Below are 20,403 nucleotides of genomic sequence, written 5' to 3' on the forward strand. Positions count from 1 at the left end.
AAGGGGTTTTTAACATTACCCCTTGAGTAGCCTAGTTACAACTCACCCATCAAAGAAACCGGTTTCCACATATGTACCATGGATCACCATCTGGTATGGAGGGGCTGCCCCACAGGATCAGAAAAAGCTGCAGAAGGTTCCAAACTCTGCCGGCTCCATCAGGGGCCCGAGCTTCCGCAGCATCAAGGACATCTTCAAAAGGTGATGCTTCAAAAAGGTGGCATCTATCGTTAAGCACTCCCATCACTCAGGACATGCATTTTTTCTCATTGCTACCATGAAGGGGGAGCTACAGGAACTGAAGACATACAGTCAACATTTTAGGAATAGCTTCTTCCCTTCCACCATCAGATTTCACAAAAGACCAGGCAGTAAATCAATCCATGAACACCACCTCACTATTTATTTGCTCTCCTTATGCCCCACCTAATTAATTTATTTTTTAATATGTTTCTTATTGTAATTATAGTTTTTGTAATGTATTGCACCCCTGCTGCTTCAAAACAACAAATTTCACGACATACTCCAGTGATATTAAACCCTGATTCTGATTCAGATTCCCCATATCAATTTGGTCAAATCTTTTAAATCATCCAGTTAAATGTCGGTTTAATTCAAGAGAGCACGTGCTCAGTCTTTCTATTTTAGTTCTCACAATTTGGTGCTTTTAGCTTGGTATCACTCTGCCAATCATTTACCCCTGGCTATCTGAATTTAAGAAACGACTGAGAAGGATGGGCAGCACACACAAAACTTGCTGGTGAACGCAGCAGGCCAGGCAGCATCTCTGGGAAAAGGTACAGTTGACGTTTCGGGCCGAGACCCTTCGTCAGGACTAACTGAAAGAAGAGATAGTAAGAGATTTGAAAGTGGGAGGGGGAGATCCGAAATGATAGAAGTCAGGAGGGGGAGGGGCAGAGCTAAGAGCTGGAAAGTTGAACGGATACAAGGCTGGAGAAGGGAGAGGATCATGGGACAGGAGCCAAGGGAGAAAGAAAGGGGGAGAGGAGCCTAGTATAGTGAGAGGGACAGAGGGAGAAAAAAAGAGAGAGAGAAAAAAGGGGGGGAGAGAGGAGAGATAAATAAATAAATAAGGGGCTCGCTCCCTACGCGACTCCCTTGTCCATTCGTCTCCTCCACCGATCTCCCTCCCGGCACTTACCCTTGTAAGCAGAACAAGTGCTACACCTGCCGTTACACTTCCTCCCTCACCACCATTCAGGGCCCCAGACAGTCCTTCCAGGTGAGGCGACACTTCACCTGTGAGTCGGCTGGGGTGATATACTGCCTCTGGTGCTCCTGATGCGGCCTTCTATACATTGGCGAGACCCGACGCAGACTAGGAGATCGTTTCGCTGAACACCTACGCTCTGTCCGCCAGAGAAAGCAGGATCTCCCAGTGGACATTTTAATTCCGCATCCCATTCCCATTCTGATATGTCTATCCACTGCCTCCTCTACTGTAAAGATGAAGCCACACTCAGGTTGGAGGAACAACACCTTATCGCCAACCTGATGGCATGAACATTGACTTCTCTAACTTCCGTTAATGCCCCACCTCCCCTTTGTACCCCATCCCTTATTTACTTATTTATTATTATTATTATTTTTTTCCCTTTTTTTTCTCCCTTTGTCCCTCTCACTATAGTGGGCTCCTCTCCCCCTTTCTTTCTCCCTTGGCCTCCCATCCCATGATCCTCTCCCTTCTCCAGCCTTGTATCCATTCAACTTTCCAGCTCTTAGCTCCATCCCTCCCCCTCCTGTCTTCTCTTATCATTTTGGATCTCCCCCTCCCCCTCCCACTTTCAAATCTCTTACTATCTCTTCTTTCAGTTAGTCCTGACGAAGGGTCTCGGCCCGAAACGTCGACTGTACCTCTTCCTAGAGATGCTGCCTGGCCTGCTGCGTTCACCAGCATTTTTTGTGTGTGTTGCTTGAATTTCCAGCATCTGCAAATTTCCTCATGTTTGAGAAGAATGGGCGCTAATTTTAATGACAGAGTGAATTTTCTTCCTTGTTTTCTTGTGTTCCAAGTCTTGAACAGAGATTACAAGAAAAGATTATTTATTTTTCTTTTGTTCAAACAATAGAGGGAGGATTTTTTTAATACAATATTGCTTTTTCATTGAGATTGTGTTGACAGCAGAGGAAACTGTTTCTAAATTTGAGTCCGTCTGTTAGCAACTGAGAAACAAATGAAGACCAGTAGTTGATTCACCCCTCTGGCTTGTTGCACCATTTACTTAAGTCTTTGGTATCCTGTGGCTTAATTTCATTTCCCTGTCTTTGTTCTCTAATGATACCCTTAACTGATAAAGATTGATCATTCCCAGCATATTCAGTATTTCATGGCAAGAGCTCCAGAGATCAGCAGCCCTTGGTGTGAAAATATATTTTCTAAAAAAAAATCTCATTCTGCATTAGATTGACCCACAACTTCAGGAAATTGAGGAAATATCTTTAGGATTTATGCCTACTGTCCTTACAACACACTCCCAGGCGTTATTCAGGTTAATTGAAGCACTGTGTTCCTTAAAAGACCCAGATACCTTTCTGATGTTCAGTATCCAACTCAGATATAGTCTGACCAAATCTCAGTGCAAACAAAATATTCTTTTTACTTCATTTTTGACTTCTAGTACTCTACTCTTGAAAGATCGTTCCTAAGCATTAACAATAATAATTTGTATTCATATACAGTATATACAATGTATTCTGGTTAATTGGGCCATCACTTAATAACGGCAGCTGCTTGTTGGGACAAATCTTAAAGAACAAAACTAATTGAGAATATTGCTGGTATTCCCTTCATTTATTTGGGACATCACACTGCTTAATTGGGGCAGAAGACTGTTGCAAGTAGGTTCTAACTGGACAGTTGCGTGCACTTATATGGCTGTTAGACCTTGTTTAGAGTGAATAGTTTTAAAATACCATCGGCTGCATGCGCTTGTGTTCAAAAAGCAGTCATTTTTGTCACTGAGAGTTGGCAAGAAATAAGCAGTAAGACAATTCCAAACTGCTTGGCTCGCTGCGGTTTCAAGCGTTCAGGCTTGGAGATGTTGGAAATGGCTGGGAGTGAAAATGAAAAGATTTCATTACTTCAGCAAGATAGGAACTTTGATGTGATGATTTTAAAGGATGCAGGCATCAAAAGTATTGTATGAAGGTCATCAGGCACCTCTGTACCAGGTGTCTATGCTGATTTTGTTCCTTGCTTCCAATGGGTGAATTCCTTCATTGATAACTAATAGGAACTAATACACAGTTTTATAGTACTGTAATACTACTATTGGTAGTTCTCTAATTTGTTCTATAACTTCATTTAAATAGGTAATTTGTTACTCTTTTTTTTAGCTATATCTATGAAACTTTGACAATTGGAGCAGCCACTTAATTGTGGTGAATTGTACTGTCCCTGTGTGTCTTGCTATAATTTCAGTGTTAGGAACCGTAAACTGAGTAATTGTTGCTTAAAGTACCAGTTAACTACTGCCCTAAAAGTGAAACCAATAGTTCCTTCATCCAACAGTCCCCTTCAAAGTAGTCTTAGAAGGATAGAGCATAAAAGCTGATCCTTCGTGCCATTGTGTCTGTGCTGACCACGAACCACCCATTTAAAATAGTCCCATTTTATTCTCCAAACATGCCCATCAACTTCCCAGATTCTACTCATAACCTACATACTAGGGACCATCCCGCGTTTCATTAGGAAGTTGGAGGATACCAATGCACCTTGAGAAAATCCAGCTTCCATAATTAAACTTCTATGAAAGCAAAACATTTAGTTGCTGGAAACCTGAAATTAAAAAAAAAAAATCTGCAAATACTTGAAATATTCAGCAGACTAGACAGTGGTGGCATTTCAGGCTGACAAAGGATCACTGATCAGAAAACCCAGTTTCTCTTTGCAGACCTTAATTTTACAGTATTTTATTTTGTAAAATTAAGGCGCACTGATGATTGCTTACACACTGAATACTGAAGCCAAACGACTGATGTTGTTGATAGTGCAAAACAGAGGAAACAAGTCAGAGATTATGCTGGAGATTATGAGTCCTAAAGAGGGGTCTCAGCCCAAAACATCAGCAGTCTGTTCCTGCCTGGCCTGCTGAGTTCATGCAGCATTTTGTGTGTGTTACTTTGGACTTCTGGCATCTGCAGACCTGTGTTACAGATGATACTCAGCTGGGAACTTTAGTCACTGCCAGTCACAAGGTAACCTTGATTGTATTTGTTTAACAAGTACAAAAATAAGGCAAAAAAAAAACATTAAAGTTGAGAATCAAGTAATATTTTATTCTGAAACACGTAATATTAAAATATTCAGAATCAGATTTACTGTCATTGACATATTCCATAAAACCATAAGATACAGGAGCAGAATTAGGCTATTTGGCCTGTCGAGTCTGCTCCACCATTTCATCATGGCTGATCCAATTTTCCTCTCAGCCCCAATCTCCTGCCTTCTCACCATATCCCTTCATACCCTGACCAATCAAGAATCTAACAACCTCGGCCTTAACTATACATAAAGACTTGGCCTCCACGACTGCCTGTGGCAAAGAATTCCACAGATTCACCACTTTCTGGCTGAAGAAATTCCTCCTCATCTTCGTTCTAATATGGAGATTTCAAGCCTTTTCTGTCTGGCTTTGAATATATGTATTTGCCTTGGCTGATGACCATTCTCTCATTTACCAATTTACCAATTTATATCTTCTCAGCCAGACTTTAATAGGATAAAAAGTTTTATGACCAGATGCAATAAATATCCATAAGGGGATCATGACCTTACATGATGAAAGATCAAGACCAGAAGTCTTGGCAAGAACCGCACTGACAATGGCTGCACTATCCAAACTCAAGACAATATGGAGGGACAGTGACATCATCATGAAGTACAGGATCAGACTCCTGCGTGCATTGGTATTCTCCATCATCCTGTACGCATGTGAGACCTGGACCCTCACAGCAGAGCTACAGAGGAAGATACAGGCATTGGAAGTGAGATGCTATTGCAACATCTTGGGCATCTCATACTTGGACCACATCACAAACGAGCAGGTCCGCAAGACCATCCAGCACCACATTGGCCCCCATGATGACCTTCTCACAACGGTGAAGAAAAGAAAGCTGAGATGGTATGGCCACGTAACAAGATCCAGTGGCCTTGCAAAGACCATTCTACAAGGAACTGTGGAGGGGAAAAGAAGGAGAGGTAGGTAGAGGATAAGATGGACGGACAACATTAAAGACTGGACAGGGAAAACATTTGAGGTGACTCAGGCTCTGGCACACAACTGCAACAGATGGAACAGACTGCTGCAAAGCTTGACATGATGTCACCCTGACGACTCCACCCGGAGGACACAAGGAGGAAGGAAGGAAGGAGGGCCTTACAGTGAATAGATTAGAGCAGAAATTTATATTCAATCTTCTAAAATGAATCACTGGAAAATCATGGGCAGTATACCTTCTATTTCCCAGGGTGTGGAAGGGTGAGGCTCCCAACTATCAGCTCAGAAATGGGAAAGTGCTCCTACTGTTTTTCTTGCCTGAATCCAATGCTGACAGATGAAAATGAAAGTCACTCCTTTGTTTTGGCTCTAACACTTTGGTGAATTCTTCCATAATTTGTTATAAAAATAATTCCTTGGCACAGAGTTTTCACTAAGGGCAACAAGGGAAAAACAACTGATATGTTGTCTTTGAAAATGTTTTTCTGATTTAGGACACATGAGTTTTGGGTGGGGACTGTGGAGGTAATGGGTGTGCACAGGAGGATTAGTGGTGGTGATGGTGGATTATGGATAGTTGCTAACTCAGCAAATACCCATAAAGGATAGTGAGAGAGAATAATTTGCAGGCTCATTTGGAGAAATGGGGCTGAAAGGATAATTGTGCCAGATGCTGACCTAGACTCAATGGGCTGACTAATCTCCTGTGGTGCAACAACTCTCATATTTGCTTGAGGTAAAATAAAAAGATTACTGGCCGATTAAGTCCATGCTGGCTCTCAGACTAATCCTAATTTTCCTTTTCCATCACATTTCATTGTTACCTTATGCATTATATGTGGCCATTGGCACCCAATACAATAGGGACAGTTTAAAATTGCCAGCTAGTCTAACATCCTTGGGATGTGGGTGGAAACCAGAGCATCTAGTGGTGAAGTCCGAGGGAGAATGTGCAGACTCCATACATACAGACGTCAGGTTTGAACTTGAGTCTCTGCAGCCGTGAAACGGAGGTGCTCCCTGCAGCACCACTGTGGTGCCCCACTTACAGTCTGATGAATGCATAAAGGAACAAAAGGCTAGGACCTTTTAGGGATCATGATGTTAACCTGCATGTAGCAGAATGAATGAATATGAACACAGAAAACAGAATACAGAGTAGTACAGCTCAGTGTTGTGCCTACTCCAAAATTAATGTAACCCTACCCTCCCACATGGCCCTTCATTTTCCTTGCATTCATGCGCCTATTCTCCTAATATGTTATCTCTACGAGCATCCCTGACAGTGCATTCCATTCTCTGGGATAAAACCTACCGCTGACTACCCCCCCACCATATACTTCCCGCCAAACACCTTAAAAACGATGCCCTCTAGTAATAGCCTTTACCTCCCTGAGAAAAAGGTGCTGACTGGACTCACCATCCATACCTCTTACAACTTTCACACCTCTATCAAGTTACCTCCCATCCTCCTTTGCCCCAAAGAGAAAAGCCCTAGCTTGCTCATAGGACCTATTCCCCATTCCAGGCACCATCCTGGTAAATCTCCTCTGCCCCCTCTCTAAAGGAAGAGTGAGAAAAGAGAGAGAGGGAGAGCAGTTTATCAGATGCTGGATAATTCATTGCTTATTCTGTCGGGTTCTAGACTGCCCAGATGGAACGTGAGCTGCTGCTCCTCCAGTGTACAGCTGAAAGGTCTCAACCCAAAACATCGACCAACTTTCTGTTTCTCACCATAGATTCTGCATGAGCTGTGGATTCCCTCCAGCATCCTCAGCAAAATCAAGTTACCTGAAGCTGCAGAATTCAATATGAGTTTCACAAACAAGCTACAGCCTGACCAGCTGGAAGTTGGCGTGCTGTTCTTCAAACTTGTGCTGGGCCTCATTGTAACGGTGCAGTGGGGTGGGGAATTTAGAGCGGAAGTCAATGGGAAGCTCAGGGTCACTCACCCTGGCAGACTGTTACAAGCTAGAGTTCACTGTCCAGTTGTTCCCATTCATTCACTGATCAGATAACATTGTTTACAACATATCCTCATGGTCACTATTTACATTATCAGACATCTCCCCCACCCTCCCTGCAAATTATTGAGTTTCTTTTGTCTCTTCCCAATTTTGATGACCTGAAATGCTAATTCTGTTTCTCTTCTCACAGATGCAATCTGACCTACTGAGCACTTACTGTTTTTATTACCTCTCCAGTTTTTTTTTACTTTTCATGTCTGAGACTCTTACAATTTCTTTTGTAAAATTATTTAACAATATAGCTTGTGATGAATATTGCTCTGCCAGTAGCAAAACAAATTTGCTGTTTGTGTCTATGGAATAATTAAATTCTTTTTATGGTTAGCAGATAACATTTATATTTTATATAACTTTATACTTTATTGTCGCCAAACAATTGGTACGAGAACGTACAATCATCACAGCGATATCTGATTCTGCGCTTCACACTCCCTGGATTACAAATATTAAATATTATAAATATTGAAAATAGTTAAAATTTAAAAATTTAAATTATAAATCATAAATAGAAAATAGAAAAATGGGAAGTAAGGTAGTGCAAAAAAAAACAAGAGCAGATGCGGATATTTGGAGGGTATGGCCCAGATCCAGGTCAGGTTCTGTTCAACAGTTGGAAAGAAGCTGTTCCCAAATCTGGCCGTACGAGTCTTCAAGCTCCTGAACGTTCTCCCGGAGAGAAGAGGGACGAAAAGTCTGTTGGCTGGATGGGTCGTGTCCTTGATTATCCTGGCAGCACTGTTCCCACAGCGTGCGGTGTAAAGTGAGTCCTCGGACGGAAGATTGGTTTGTGTGATGTGCTGTGCCGTGTTCACAATCTTCTGCAGCTTCTTCCGGTCTTGGACAGGACAACTTCCATAGCAGGTTGTGATGCACCCTAGAAGAATGCTTTCTAAGGTGCATCTATAAAAATTAGTGAACGTTTTAGGGAACAGGCCAAATTTCTTTAGTTTTCTCAGGAAGTAAAGGCGCTGGTGGGCCTTCTTGGCAGTGAACTCTGCTTGGTTGGACCAAGTCAGGTCATTTGTGATATTGACCCCGAGGAACTTAAAGCTTTGACCCGTTCCACTTGCGCACCACCGATGTAAGTTGGGTTATGCGGTCCGCTACTCCTTTTGAAGTCAACAACCAATTCCTTTGTCTTGCTGACGTTGAGGGATAGGTTATCGTCTTCGCACCATGCCACCAGGGTCTTAATTTCCTCTCTGTACTCAAACTCATCATTACCCGAGATACGGCCTACAATTGTTGTGTCATCAGCAAACTTATATATTGAGCTTGATGGAAACTTGGCTACACAATCATGGGTGTACAGTGAGTACAGCAGGGGGCTGAGTACACAGCCTTGTGGGGCACTGGTGCTCAGAGTGATTGTAGAGGAGAGCTTGTCCCCTGTTTTTACAGCCTGGGTCCTGGCTGTGAGGAAGTTGAAGATCCAGCTGCAGATCTGAGTGCTGAGCCCCAGGTTCCGGAGCTTAGGAATCAGTTTATTTGGAATGATGGTATTTAAGGCAGAGCTGTAGTTAATGAAAAGGAGCCTTACGTATGCGTCTTTATTCTCCAGGTGTTCAAAGGAGGAATGTAGGGCCAGAGAGATGACATCTGCTGTTGACCTGTTGCTCCTGTAGGCAAATTGCAGAGCATCGAGGTTGACCGTTAGGCTGTGGTTGATGTGTGCCATCACCAATCTCTCGAAGCACTTCATAGCAATTGATGTCAGAGCCACGGGTCAATAGTCATTCAGGCATGCCACCTTGCTCTTCTTCGGCACTGAGATTATCGTTGCCTTCTTAAAACATGAGGGGATCTTAGACTGAAGCAAGGAGCAGTTGAAGATGTCAGCAAACACTCTAGCTAGCTCGCTTGCACAGGCCCAGAGAACCCATCCTGGGATGCCATCTGGGCCCATCGCCTTCCTTGGATTTATCTTCAGGAAGGTCCTTCTAACATCCTCCTCGGTGACAATGAATCTCGATGCCACCAGGTCCGGTTCATCCGGAAAGAATGGGATGCTCCTCTTCTGTTCGAATCTTGTGTAGAATACGTTAAGTTCATCAGGAAGAGAAGTGCCACAGTTATTGATATTCCCAGCCTTTTCTTTACGCCCAGTGATCTCACTTAGACCCTGCCATAGTCTACTGACATCCCTTTGGTTAGCCTGGGCTTCCAACTTGGCTCGATATTGCCTCTTGGCACCCATAGTGGCTTTCCGGAGTTCACGTCTGGATTCCATGTAGCGACTGGTATCCTCGGACCTAAAACCGCAGCTCTAGCCTTTAAAAGGGACTTGACCTCATAATTCATCCAAGGTTTCCGGTTAGGGAATACCCGGATTGTTGTGCGAGACACACAGTCCTCCGTGCATTTCCAAATAAAGTCAGTGACAGCTGAGGCATACTCATCGAGGTTAGCTGCCGAGTCCTTGAACACTAACCAGTCCACCGATTCAAAGCAGTCACGGAGGACCTCATCCGTTTCCTCCATCCAACATGACACTACTTTTGACACTGTGACCTCCTGCTTCAGTTTCTGTTTGTAAACTGGGAGGAGGAGTATGGCCTGATGGTCTGATTTTCCGAAGTGAGGTCGTGGGACGGAACGGTAGGCATCCTTGCCTTTCTGAGGTTGGCCTGGTTAAAGTCCCCGGCTGTAATGAGCAAAGCCTCCAGATACCTGGTCTCAGGTTCACTGATGTTGGCATACAGTATGTTCAGAGCACACTCCACGTCTGCCTGGGGGGGAATGTAGACCGCTGTCGGTACGACCAAGGTGAATTCCCCTGGCAGATAGTGGGGACGACACTTCACCAACAGGTGCTCCAGGTCCGGGCTGCAGGAGTTTGTCAGTGCCACTGTGTCAGAGCACCACCCAGTGTTGATCAGTAGGCAGACACCACCTCCCCTCGTCTTGCCCGAAGACGCCGTGCGGTCCATCCGATGGATCGAAAATCCCTCCGGTCGGTTGGCACAGTCAGGGGTGGCAGGGGAGAGCCAGGTCGCAGTGAAACAGAATACACAGCAGTTCTGCATCTCCCTGCAGTAGGTGAGTCTCCCTTTAAGATCATCCATCTTGTTCTCTATGGCTTGCACATTAGCTAGTAGGATGGTTGGCATAGGGACCCTGAAGCCCCTCAGCTTCAATCTGACCAGCAGCCCAGCTCTTTTCCCATGCTTCCCTGCATCTTTCCAGGTCTCCATCGGTGCAGTGTGTTTTTGTCAGCTCTTTGATGTTGGTGGACGCGTCCCGCGGGAATCGGTCACCTGGTCGCGTCATCGTGCGTTCCAGGTCTTAATGTAGAGAAAAGTCTTATGGTACTTCAGAGAAGCATAAAGAGAATTTATCTCCATAGTAAATGTAGGAGAGCTCTGTCAAAAAGCCAGGACAATTATATACAAGAGCAAAAAGATTGCAAGGGACAAAATTGGTCCACAGGAAGACCAGAATGGTAATCCATATGTGGAGCCAAAGCAGGTGGGGGAGATCGTAAATGAATTCTTTGCACCTGTACTTACTCAGGAAACAAATACAGAGTATATAAAAGTGAGGCAAAATGGCATCAACTTCATGAACCCTGTACAGATTACAGAGGAGGAGGTGTTTGTTACCCTGAGGCAAATCAAGCTGGATAAATCCCCAGGGCTCGACAAAGTGTTCCCACAGTCGCTGCAGGAGGCAGTGCAGAAATTGCCAGGGCCCTAGCAGAGACAAAACATCCTTAGCAACAGGAGAAGTACCAGATGACTGGAGGATAGCCAATGTTGTTCGGCTGTTCAAAAAGACTCTAAACATAAACCAGGAAATTATAGGCCAGTGAGTCTGACATAAATTGTGGGAAAGTTATTGGAAGGTATTCTAAGGGACCAGATACATAAGTATTTTGATGGACATGGGACTGATTAAGGATAGCCAGCATGGCTTCGTGCATGGTAGGTCATGTCTAACCAATCTTAGAGTTTTTCAGGGAAGTTATCAGGAAAGTGGATGAAGGCAAGGCAGTGGATGTTGTCCAGATGGACTTTAGTAAGGCATTTGACAAGGTCCTGAATGGGTGGGTGGTCAAGAAGGTTCAGTTGCTCGGCATTCAGGATAAGGTAGTAAATTGGATCAGACGTTGGCTTTGTGGGAAAAGCTAGAGAGTGGTAGCAGAGAGTTGTCTCTCTGACTGGAGGTCTGTGACTAGTGGTGTGCCGCAGGGATCGGTGATGGGTCCTTTGTTGTTTGTCATCCTTATCAATGATCTGGATGATAATGTTAAATAATGTAGGGATATAGAGGGATATGGTGCCAGTGCAGGTTCATGGGAGTAGGCGGCTTAAATGGTTTCGGTATGGACTAGATGGGCCAAAGGGCCTATTTCTGTGCTGTACTCCTCTATGGTTCTAGGACTCTAGGCCAAACTATAATATATTAAATTTTATATTCTTATATTCTTAATTCTGGAAGTGATTAGAATATTAACAGGAGTTACAGAGCTGGGTCCCTTCCCCTATGTGTAAACTATACTGGACACAGACATTATGTTGATATAATTGCCTTTTACAAAGAAAATCATAAAATTGAAACTTAATAATTCGATGTTTAGATACAGGGGTTCTCAACCATTTTTATGCCATGAACCAATACCATTAACCAAGGGGCCCATGAACTCAGTTGGGAACTCAGAATCAGAATCAGCTTTATCAACACCAGCATGTGACGTGAAATTTGTGAACTTAGCAGCAGCAGTTCAATGCAATACGTAATCTAGCAGACAGAGTGAAAAAACTAAATAAAATAAGACATAATAGATAAACAAGTACATCAATTACGTATATTGAATAGATTATTAAAAATTGTGCAAAAACAGAAATACTGTATATTAAAAAAGTGAGGTAGTGTCCAAAGCTTCAATGTCCATTTAGGAATCGGATGGCAGAGGGGAAGAAGCTGTTCCTGAATCACTGAGTGGGTGCCTTCTGGCTTCTGTATCTCCTACCTGATGGTAACAGTGAGAATAGGTCATGCCCTGGGTGCTGGAGGCCCTTAATAATGGACACTGCCTTTCTGAGACACTGCTCCCTAAAGATGTCCTGGGAACTTTGTAGGCTAGTGCCCAAGATGGAGCTGACTAGATTTACAATCTTCTGCAGCTTCTTTCGGTCCTGTGCAGTAGCCCCTCCATACCAGGCAGTGATGCAGCCTGTCAGAATGCTCTCCATGGTACAACTATAGAAGTTTTTTCCTGGTTTAGAAGTTAAGTGGTGAGCTACAAATTAAAAAAATATATCATATAATTTTTTTAGCTGTGGGAAAGGTTAAATATTTCTTCATAATTAATATCCTTTTAATATTTCTTCCAAAGCAATTGCAAGATAAGCTTTATCCTATTTTTCAATGGATACCAAAATACATAAAACCACTGCAATAGGTAATAATCCATCAAAATGATACAGTATAATATTATAGAATGTAATACTGTATTATATTTTATTGTATTATTAATGTGTACTGTATTATGTTCACATTAATGCACTGTGGATTATATTTTATTCGAACAGCCATAATCTCAATAGTGTGATTTTTGTTGGACTATTTCAATGAGTAGTTACTTCTGCTCATTTTTATTTCTTCCAAACTTTTATTTGGGAACTATATTTGATAAATATACATAGTTCTCAAACTTGTATCATCGCTTGAACGAATGTCGCCATGTTTGTCAAGCTTTGAAACCGAAGTTAGACGTTTCTGTTATGTCTGACATTTTCTTGGCCTGATTCTGTGAACTTGCTCTATGTCCATTCCTCAAATTAACAGTGGACAGAAGCAAAAAGCATGGTTATTTTTGTTAAACTGCTGGAAAGAGAATATGCGATTGGCAGAAAGACCTCCAACCCCAGCACTTGGAAAGACCACAATTGTGAGAACTGGGAAAGTACAATTATCTATAACTGGAGTTAAACATGAGGAAGTAAACTTCCTCATTGTAATGAGAAGTCCCAGAATGTCTTTTCCTATAAATTTGCATTTTGCTCTTTTTCACATGTGATTTTGTTTTGTAAGTGTCAGGAATGTTCCTTGCTTACCTTCAGTTAATCCTTGGTTAGAAAGTGGAGCAGATTTGATGGAGGGAGGCAGATGAAGGGGAAGTCTGTTATGGTTGGGACTCAGAAGGCTGTTTGAGCTAGATATTCACCATTTTGTAACTGTTTCTACAAGTTTAAACACTGTGCATTCGCACAGCATAGGGGTTTTAAAATTTTGAAGTGTTCCACATTGAAGAAGAATTAATGAATAAATTTCTCTGCATATTTATTCTCTTCCCACCAGTTTAACAAAAATGCCCATTTTTCCCTACCTGTCCACTATTAATTTGAAGAACAAACATAGGACAAGTTCAAAGACCATGTGTTTCTATATTCAGGCTGCTCATACTTGTCATATCTTCAACTGAGATTTAGAGAAAGAATTGTATTTCTCTATTTTGGGAATAATAGAGGGCGTAGAGCAGTCTGCTTTCTTGTTGTAGTTCATTAACATGAATACAGAATGAGACTGGTTGGTCAAGTGGGAAATGAGTCAGTCTCCTAGAAACACAGAAATATTGCTGCAAATAACCTTCTAATCAAAAATGAGTACTTGACAAGTTAATGCACTGTGGCATTGCTGTTTAACCTTATCACATCTCAGTGAATGTCAGGAACTGCTAGAGATCTGTTTCTTCCCTGAAACAAAGGCTGAATGTCTACTGAGGTCCAACCAATGTTCTATACAAATATATCATAGAGGTAAAAACCCATTGACTTTTCTTTAAACAAGCATTCCCAGACATCCCACCCTGCAAAAACTCATTTCAGGGAGGTAGCATCTTCAATTTGCGGGAGACTTCCGGGAGAGGTGGGATGTCTGCAGTAGAGTAGCTCCTTAGCAGCTAGCCAGCTAGTTTAAATAACGTTAGCTATGCTAATAAACGAATGACACCTGTTAAAATCACCTCAACATGTCTTTTACAGTCTTAACCCACCATGGGCAATAGAAAAGTCACTGTTGCAAACAGTGCAGCGAGCAACACTGTCATTATTTTGACCCCTAGTAGGCAGGGGTACACTTTAGTGTAGTCTGGGGTGACGTACCTTTTATATTTTTTTGGAACACTCTGCCATGGCGCGCTCTTGCTCTCGCTCGTTCTCTCTCTCTCTCGTGGTTACTCGTGCGCTTTCAAGCGCTCTTGCCTGCTTTCTCGCTCGCTATCTCTCCCTCTCTCGCTCGCGCGCTCTCGCCTGCTTTCTCACTTGCTTTTCTCTCGCTCGCTCTCAAAAAAAATTGATTTCCGTGACATTGTATATAATTTGCGGGCATCAGGGAGCCACTATTAATATGCGGGAGACTCCCGGAGGTTCCAGGAGAGGTGGGATGTCTACATTCCCTCACAGGATGCTGCTGTCTGTGCAAAGTTTTCTGTTGCCACGCCACATGAAGGAGCTTTTATCATGTATCGTTTCTTTTCATGATGCCTCTTGTGATGAAGTTGATTAAATGAGTGTTGAAGCCAAGTCTTTAGGAGACTAGTGAAATGGTTCAAAGATAATGCTATGCCGAGTGGGGAAGAGGGTAAAGCCTCTTCAGTCACTGTTTCATGATGATCATCATCACGGTTTTCAAACAGATGCCACTGGCACAAATAAAAAAACAGAAGTATAAGAGAATATTGCTGCATGTGGTATTTTTATATGTCAGTAATGTTATATCACTGGTTACCTGCACTTCACTTCTTCCGTAGCTATTATGCTATAGTCTGCATTGTTATTTCTTGTCCTACATCAACACAATGTGTAATAAGACCATAAGAAGTAGGCCATTTGGCCCATCAAGTCTGTTCTACCATTTCATAATGGCTAATCCATTATTCCTCTTAGTCCCAATCTCCTGTCTTCTTCCTGTACCCCTTCATGCATTGGAGTGGTGAATCTTTTCACCTTTGCCTTAAATATACATAAAGAATTGGCCTCCACAGTTTCCTATGGCAATAAATTACCCAGATACAGCACTTTTGGCTTAAAAAATTCCTCCTCATCTCCATTCTAAAATGACGTCCCTCTATTCTGAGGTTGTGTCCTCTGTCCTCGACTCCCCCTACATAGGAAACCTCTTTTCCCCCTCGACTCTATCAAGACCCTTCACCATTCGACAGGTAATGATCTGATCTGTATGAACAGTACACAAGGCAAAGTTTTCACTATATTTCAACTTGTATAAACCAACTAAAATTCCAATTTTATTCCCAATTATCAATCTATGCACTGAGACTAACCACAAATATTATTTCTGTCTTAACCTCATTCTATCCTGTCCCTTTGATTGTTCACAAAGAAATCTGACCATTCTTGTGAATCATCCCAAAGACCTCTGGCATCTGTCATTCATTTATTAGCATTAATTTGACTGATAAATAATAATTGAGTTTCCTTAACAGCTTCTGTGTTTATTTCCCAACTTTCCCTTTTTGTCCCTTTTCTTGATTCTGTTTTTTTTTTCACTCACTTCACATCCCTGTGGGATCCCACTATAAAATGTTGGAGAAAGGGAACTCACTAGCAGCTTCTCAAGGGCAGTAAATGATAGCCCTTCCAGTGAAACCAAAATCCAATGAAAGTATTAGTGTTTTAAAAAAGCATGTAGATTAAATCGGGAGAGAAATGGAGGGAAATATCTCTGATAAAGTAGTACCAAATGGGTTAATTTTGCATCTAGAAGCAGATTATGTCTGTGTTATGTGTTGCTAATAGCAGGACTGAAGGATATGTACAGCAGGCCAAGCTATGTTAGTAGAAAGAGAAAAACTGACCCAAAAACACAGACAAAAGATAGGAAGAATGGCCATTTCTAATGGTAGACAAAAGGAGTGAGTTATATAAGGTTAGAGAATTTGACATTTAAGTCCAGAAGGCTGCAACGTATTTTGCTCAATATCTGGATTTGAACTGGGCAATGATTACATGGTTGAGGCAGTAGAGTGTTACCTAAACCTGATATAATCATGAGCTTCAGCTAAAGAGGGGAACTTCTAAAAATTTTGAAGATAAGTAATTCTACCAAGGTTAAAGCCAAGGTGAGATAAGCTAAAAGGAAAGACAGTCATTGAGTAACATGTGAATATTAAGCAGAATATACAGTATCTTCATCTTTTGTGGATTATCATGGAAGATCCCTTTTATGAATATTTCCCTAACTACCTACAAAAGTAATAAATAATTATCGATAAAAGGTAGTATTAGCATGCAAATATATTTTTCACTGTGATTTTAGAGTTCAACACAGCTGCTATCTGAGAAGCTAACTGTTTCCATTTTATTATTCAACAGAGACCCAGGAGCACCAAAAACCTGACAGATCTAATGGGACTGCACCATTATGTTACAGTTTTATGTCAACTCTTGTGATATTAGTAATTTCACGTTTTGTATTATTTGAGAGAGTTGTATACACTGGAATTAATGTTCACTCAGTTTTGTTTGGTTTATCTGTTGAGAAAGTTCTCTTGGAACAGTTTAACTACTTTGATCAGTGAGTTTAAGATACTCTGATCCAAAACAAAATCAAACCCTAAGAAGTTTATAGTCAAGAAACTAACAGACCAACAGTCTGTTTACCTGTCAATCTAGTTGGCATATCAATTTATCCCCATGTCTTTGTAGAAGATATATATTCTTCCTACATTGTCTTATCTTACTTTGAATTAACATGGCCTGAATTTTGCAGTTGGTGGCCAATGTATGGTTTCTGCAATTCATTATATTTACATTTAATCATTAGCTTTTGCACAGGAATGTGGTTGTGAATGCAAACCCATCCACAACTGTGAGCTAAACAAGTATTTTCTTAACCAGAAATAATTTTTCCAAGCCGAGTAGAGTTAGAATGGTTAATTCAACTCAAATCAAGTTTAGAAAGCAAATTAGAGGTAGGAGGAGATGTGATTAAGAGAGAGGGAAAGGGAGGAAGTGTGAGAGAGAGAATGGGAATGAGAGAGAGAGAGAGATGAAAGGAAAAGGTAAAACTTAATATTTTTATTTTTGATTTAAAATCTCCAACACTGTTAAAATCTGAATCCATGCTTGTAAATGTTAATTTTCAGTTCAGGGAGACCTTTTAGTACAGCAATTAAGAGTGTAAATAATATCTTAACACTGGGTTTATTTGTTGTTGAGCAAACTCCAGGCCACTAACTTTTACTGGAATGGTTTCTGAGGCACCAACAATTCTTTGTTTCTGGGATGCTGAAGTATAGAAATGCATGAAGGCTTAAAATTGAGGGAAACAAATAAACCAAAAAAAAATAAACATACTTTGTAAATTTCTTGTGTATAATTTATTTTAATACACATTATACTAAACTTAATGGGTTTTGAAGGAACATTCCCAAAGAATCCCAAAGAAAACTTAGGAAGGAAATATATAAACGTGAACAACACACACCAAATTCAGGAGGAACTCAGCAAGTCAAGCAGCATCTTTGGAAAGGAATAAACAGTCACCGTTATGGGCCAAGATCCATCATGGACTGGAAAGGAGGGTGAAGAATAGGAAGGTGGGGGAGTGGGAGGAGTACAAGCTGGCAGGTAATCGGTGAAACCAGGTGAGGGAGAAGGTGGATGGATGGGAGAGGATTGAAGTGAGAAGCTGGGAGATGATAGGTGGAGGGGGTAGAGCACTGGAGAGAAAAGAATCTGGTAGGAGAGGACAGTGGATCATGGGTAAAAGGGAAGGATGAGGGTGTCACCTTTTACTACCCTGAGATTCATTTTCTTGAGGCATCCACAATAGACCTCCAAGAGGACCACAACCCTTGTAGGGTTTGGAGGCTTGAGTGTCTCAATGACCCAGAGAGCTATGTTGGCTGGAGTCAGGACTTGATGCTTTGGCTCTTGATAGGGTCACCCATGCCAGACAGGTCAAAGGGTAGAGGCCAGACTAAGAGTGGTCCACTGGTCCTCCAGGTTTGGGGTTCAGCTCAGGGCTAACAACCCTGACAGGTAAAACAAAATTGTTACAGATGCAGCAATGAAGAATCCCTCTGCATCTGAGTGTGATGGTGTTTCTGAGTGTCTACTCGGGACTTGCATGACGGACAGTAGTGAAAGCTGAGAGGAAGCCACTGACATGATGAAGGAAGCCCTGAACACCACCAGAGATGGTGGACCTTCACTGCTGCCCTAAAGCGAACGGTAAAATGGGCGGTAAGTATTCACAGTAAAACAATGAAAAGCAATACAATCAATGAGAGTCTGTGGTGGATCATCAACTGAAAGGAAACTAAGGTGCAAACACACATCAAAGTTGCTGGTGAACGCAACAGGCCAGGCAGCATCTGTAGGAAGAGGTGCAGTCGACGTTTCAGGCCGAGACCCTTCGTCAGGACTAACTGAAGGAAGAGTGAGTAAAAGATTTGAAAGTGGGAGGGGGAGGGGGAGATCCAAAATGATAGGAGAAGACAGGAGGGGGAGGGATGGAGCCAAGAGCTGGACAGGTGATAGGCAAAGGGGATATGAGAGGATCATCGGACGGGACGTCCGGGGAGAAAGACAAGGCGGGGGGGGGGGGAACCCAGAGGATAGGCAAGAGGTATATTCAGAGGGAGAAAAAGGAGAGTGAGAGAAAGAATGTGTGTATAAAAATAAATAACGGATGGGATACGAAGGGGAGGTGGGGCATTAGCGGAAGTTAGAGAAGTCAAAGTTCATGCCATCAGGTTGGAGGCTACCCAGACGGAATATAAGATGTTGTTCCTTCAACCTGAGTGTGGCTTCATCTTCACAGTAGAGGAGGCCGTGTATAGACATGTCAGAATGGGAATGGGATGCACACATTTTAATTCCACTGCTCCAAAAGTCAAATCCTTTATTAGCAATTAACAAACAAACAATCTGGAAGCGATGAAACTTATTCGTACCCAAGTGTAAGCTGTGTAATTGAACATTATTAAGTGTTGTTGAGTGATGGGGTGAAAGATAGAAACTGCTACAAAATAATCAAAGAAAGGGAATACGTAACTTTACCTTTGCTTTTACCATGCCCCCAGTCATGTGACTAGCTACCCTAATAAAGACACGTAACACAGAATACAATGCAAATAGAGAACAGATACATGGCTCCTAGAGTGCATATATCCTATTCTGTTGTGTGTTGCCAAGACAATGATCTGATCAGCTTATTCTAAAGCCTGTGCCTTTGCATTCTACTGTTCTGACTACAGTTCTTCCTCTTAATGTAGACACTGAAGATATCAAAGTAAGTGAAAAAGCAATTGATCTAATGCTAATACTTGCTGTCAAAATTGCAGAATGGAAGCAGCACAAATGATGTAATGGCCCTTAAAGAGGCTAATTGGACTGCTCTCCTGTGGCCTTTCCTAAAGTTTCATGAAAGTCCTTCCAGTTCCATTAGCAGGTGTGTGTGTGGAGGGAGGAGGGGGCAAGGTGTGGATATTGCATATGCATTTGTATGACCACATTCGGTATACGTGTGTACCACAGATAGCCTCATCATGTATTTGGAGTTTTATATTCTATAACTATTCATGTATTTTGCTCAAGTGACTACATGTTATTGTTCAAATAATAAATAAATAAATAAACAAACAAACAAATAAATTTAAGCTTAGTAGCATCAAACAGGAGAATGAGGTTCTCAAAGTTACTGTCAATCAGTGTAAGAGGCTCAGCACAGCAGAATAGACAATCATGGGAAAAAATATTAGAGGAAAGAGGATATTCAATTTGCATTGCAGTATGTTAATAAGAACATAAGAAATAGAAGAAGGAGTAGGCTATCTGGCATTCAATAAGATCATGGCTGATCTGACCATGGACTCATCTCCACCTACCTGTCTTTTCCCCATAACCCTTAATTCCCCTGCTATGCAAAAATCTATTGAACCTTGTCGTAAATATATTTACTGAGGTAGCCTCCACTGCTTCATTGGGCAGAGAATTCCACAGATTCACCACTCTCTGGGAACAGCAGTTCCTCCTCATCGCTGTCCTAAATTTACTCCCCCAAATCTTGAGGCTATGTCCCCTAGTTCTAGTATCACCTACCCGTGGAAATAACTTTCCTGCCTTTATCTTATCTACCCCTTTCATGATTTTATATATTTCTATAAG

General features: G+C 41.9%; 1 protein-coding gene across 3 annotated transcripts in view; it reads left to right on the forward strand.

Annotated features, from left to right (window-relative positions):
* The window catches only part of LOC140209510 (peptidase inhibitor 16-like), a 55,014-nt gene extending 37,453 nt beyond the window's left edge, over positions 1-17,561 (forward strand). For 2 of the 3 annotated variants that reach the window (XM_072277759.1, XM_072277761.1), the window contains one exon: positions 16,603-17,561. In XM_072277759.1, coding sequence (XP_072133860.1) covers positions 16,603-16,808 — 206 coding nt within the window. In that variant the 3' untranslated portion in view covers positions 16,809-17,561. The remainder of the gene's footprint in view (positions 1-16,602) is intronic. The other variant, XM_072277760.1, reaches the window with a different exon arrangement.
* Positions 17,562-20,403: the final 2,842 nt, after the last annotated feature.

The sequence above is a fragment of the Mobula birostris genome, chromosome 14 (assembly GCF_030028105.1).
Source record: "Mobula birostris isolate sMobBir1 chromosome 14, sMobBir1.hap1, whole genome shotgun sequence".
Classification (NCBI taxonomy): domain Eukaryota; kingdom Metazoa; phylum Chordata; class Chondrichthyes; order Myliobatiformes; family Myliobatidae; genus Mobula; species Mobula birostris.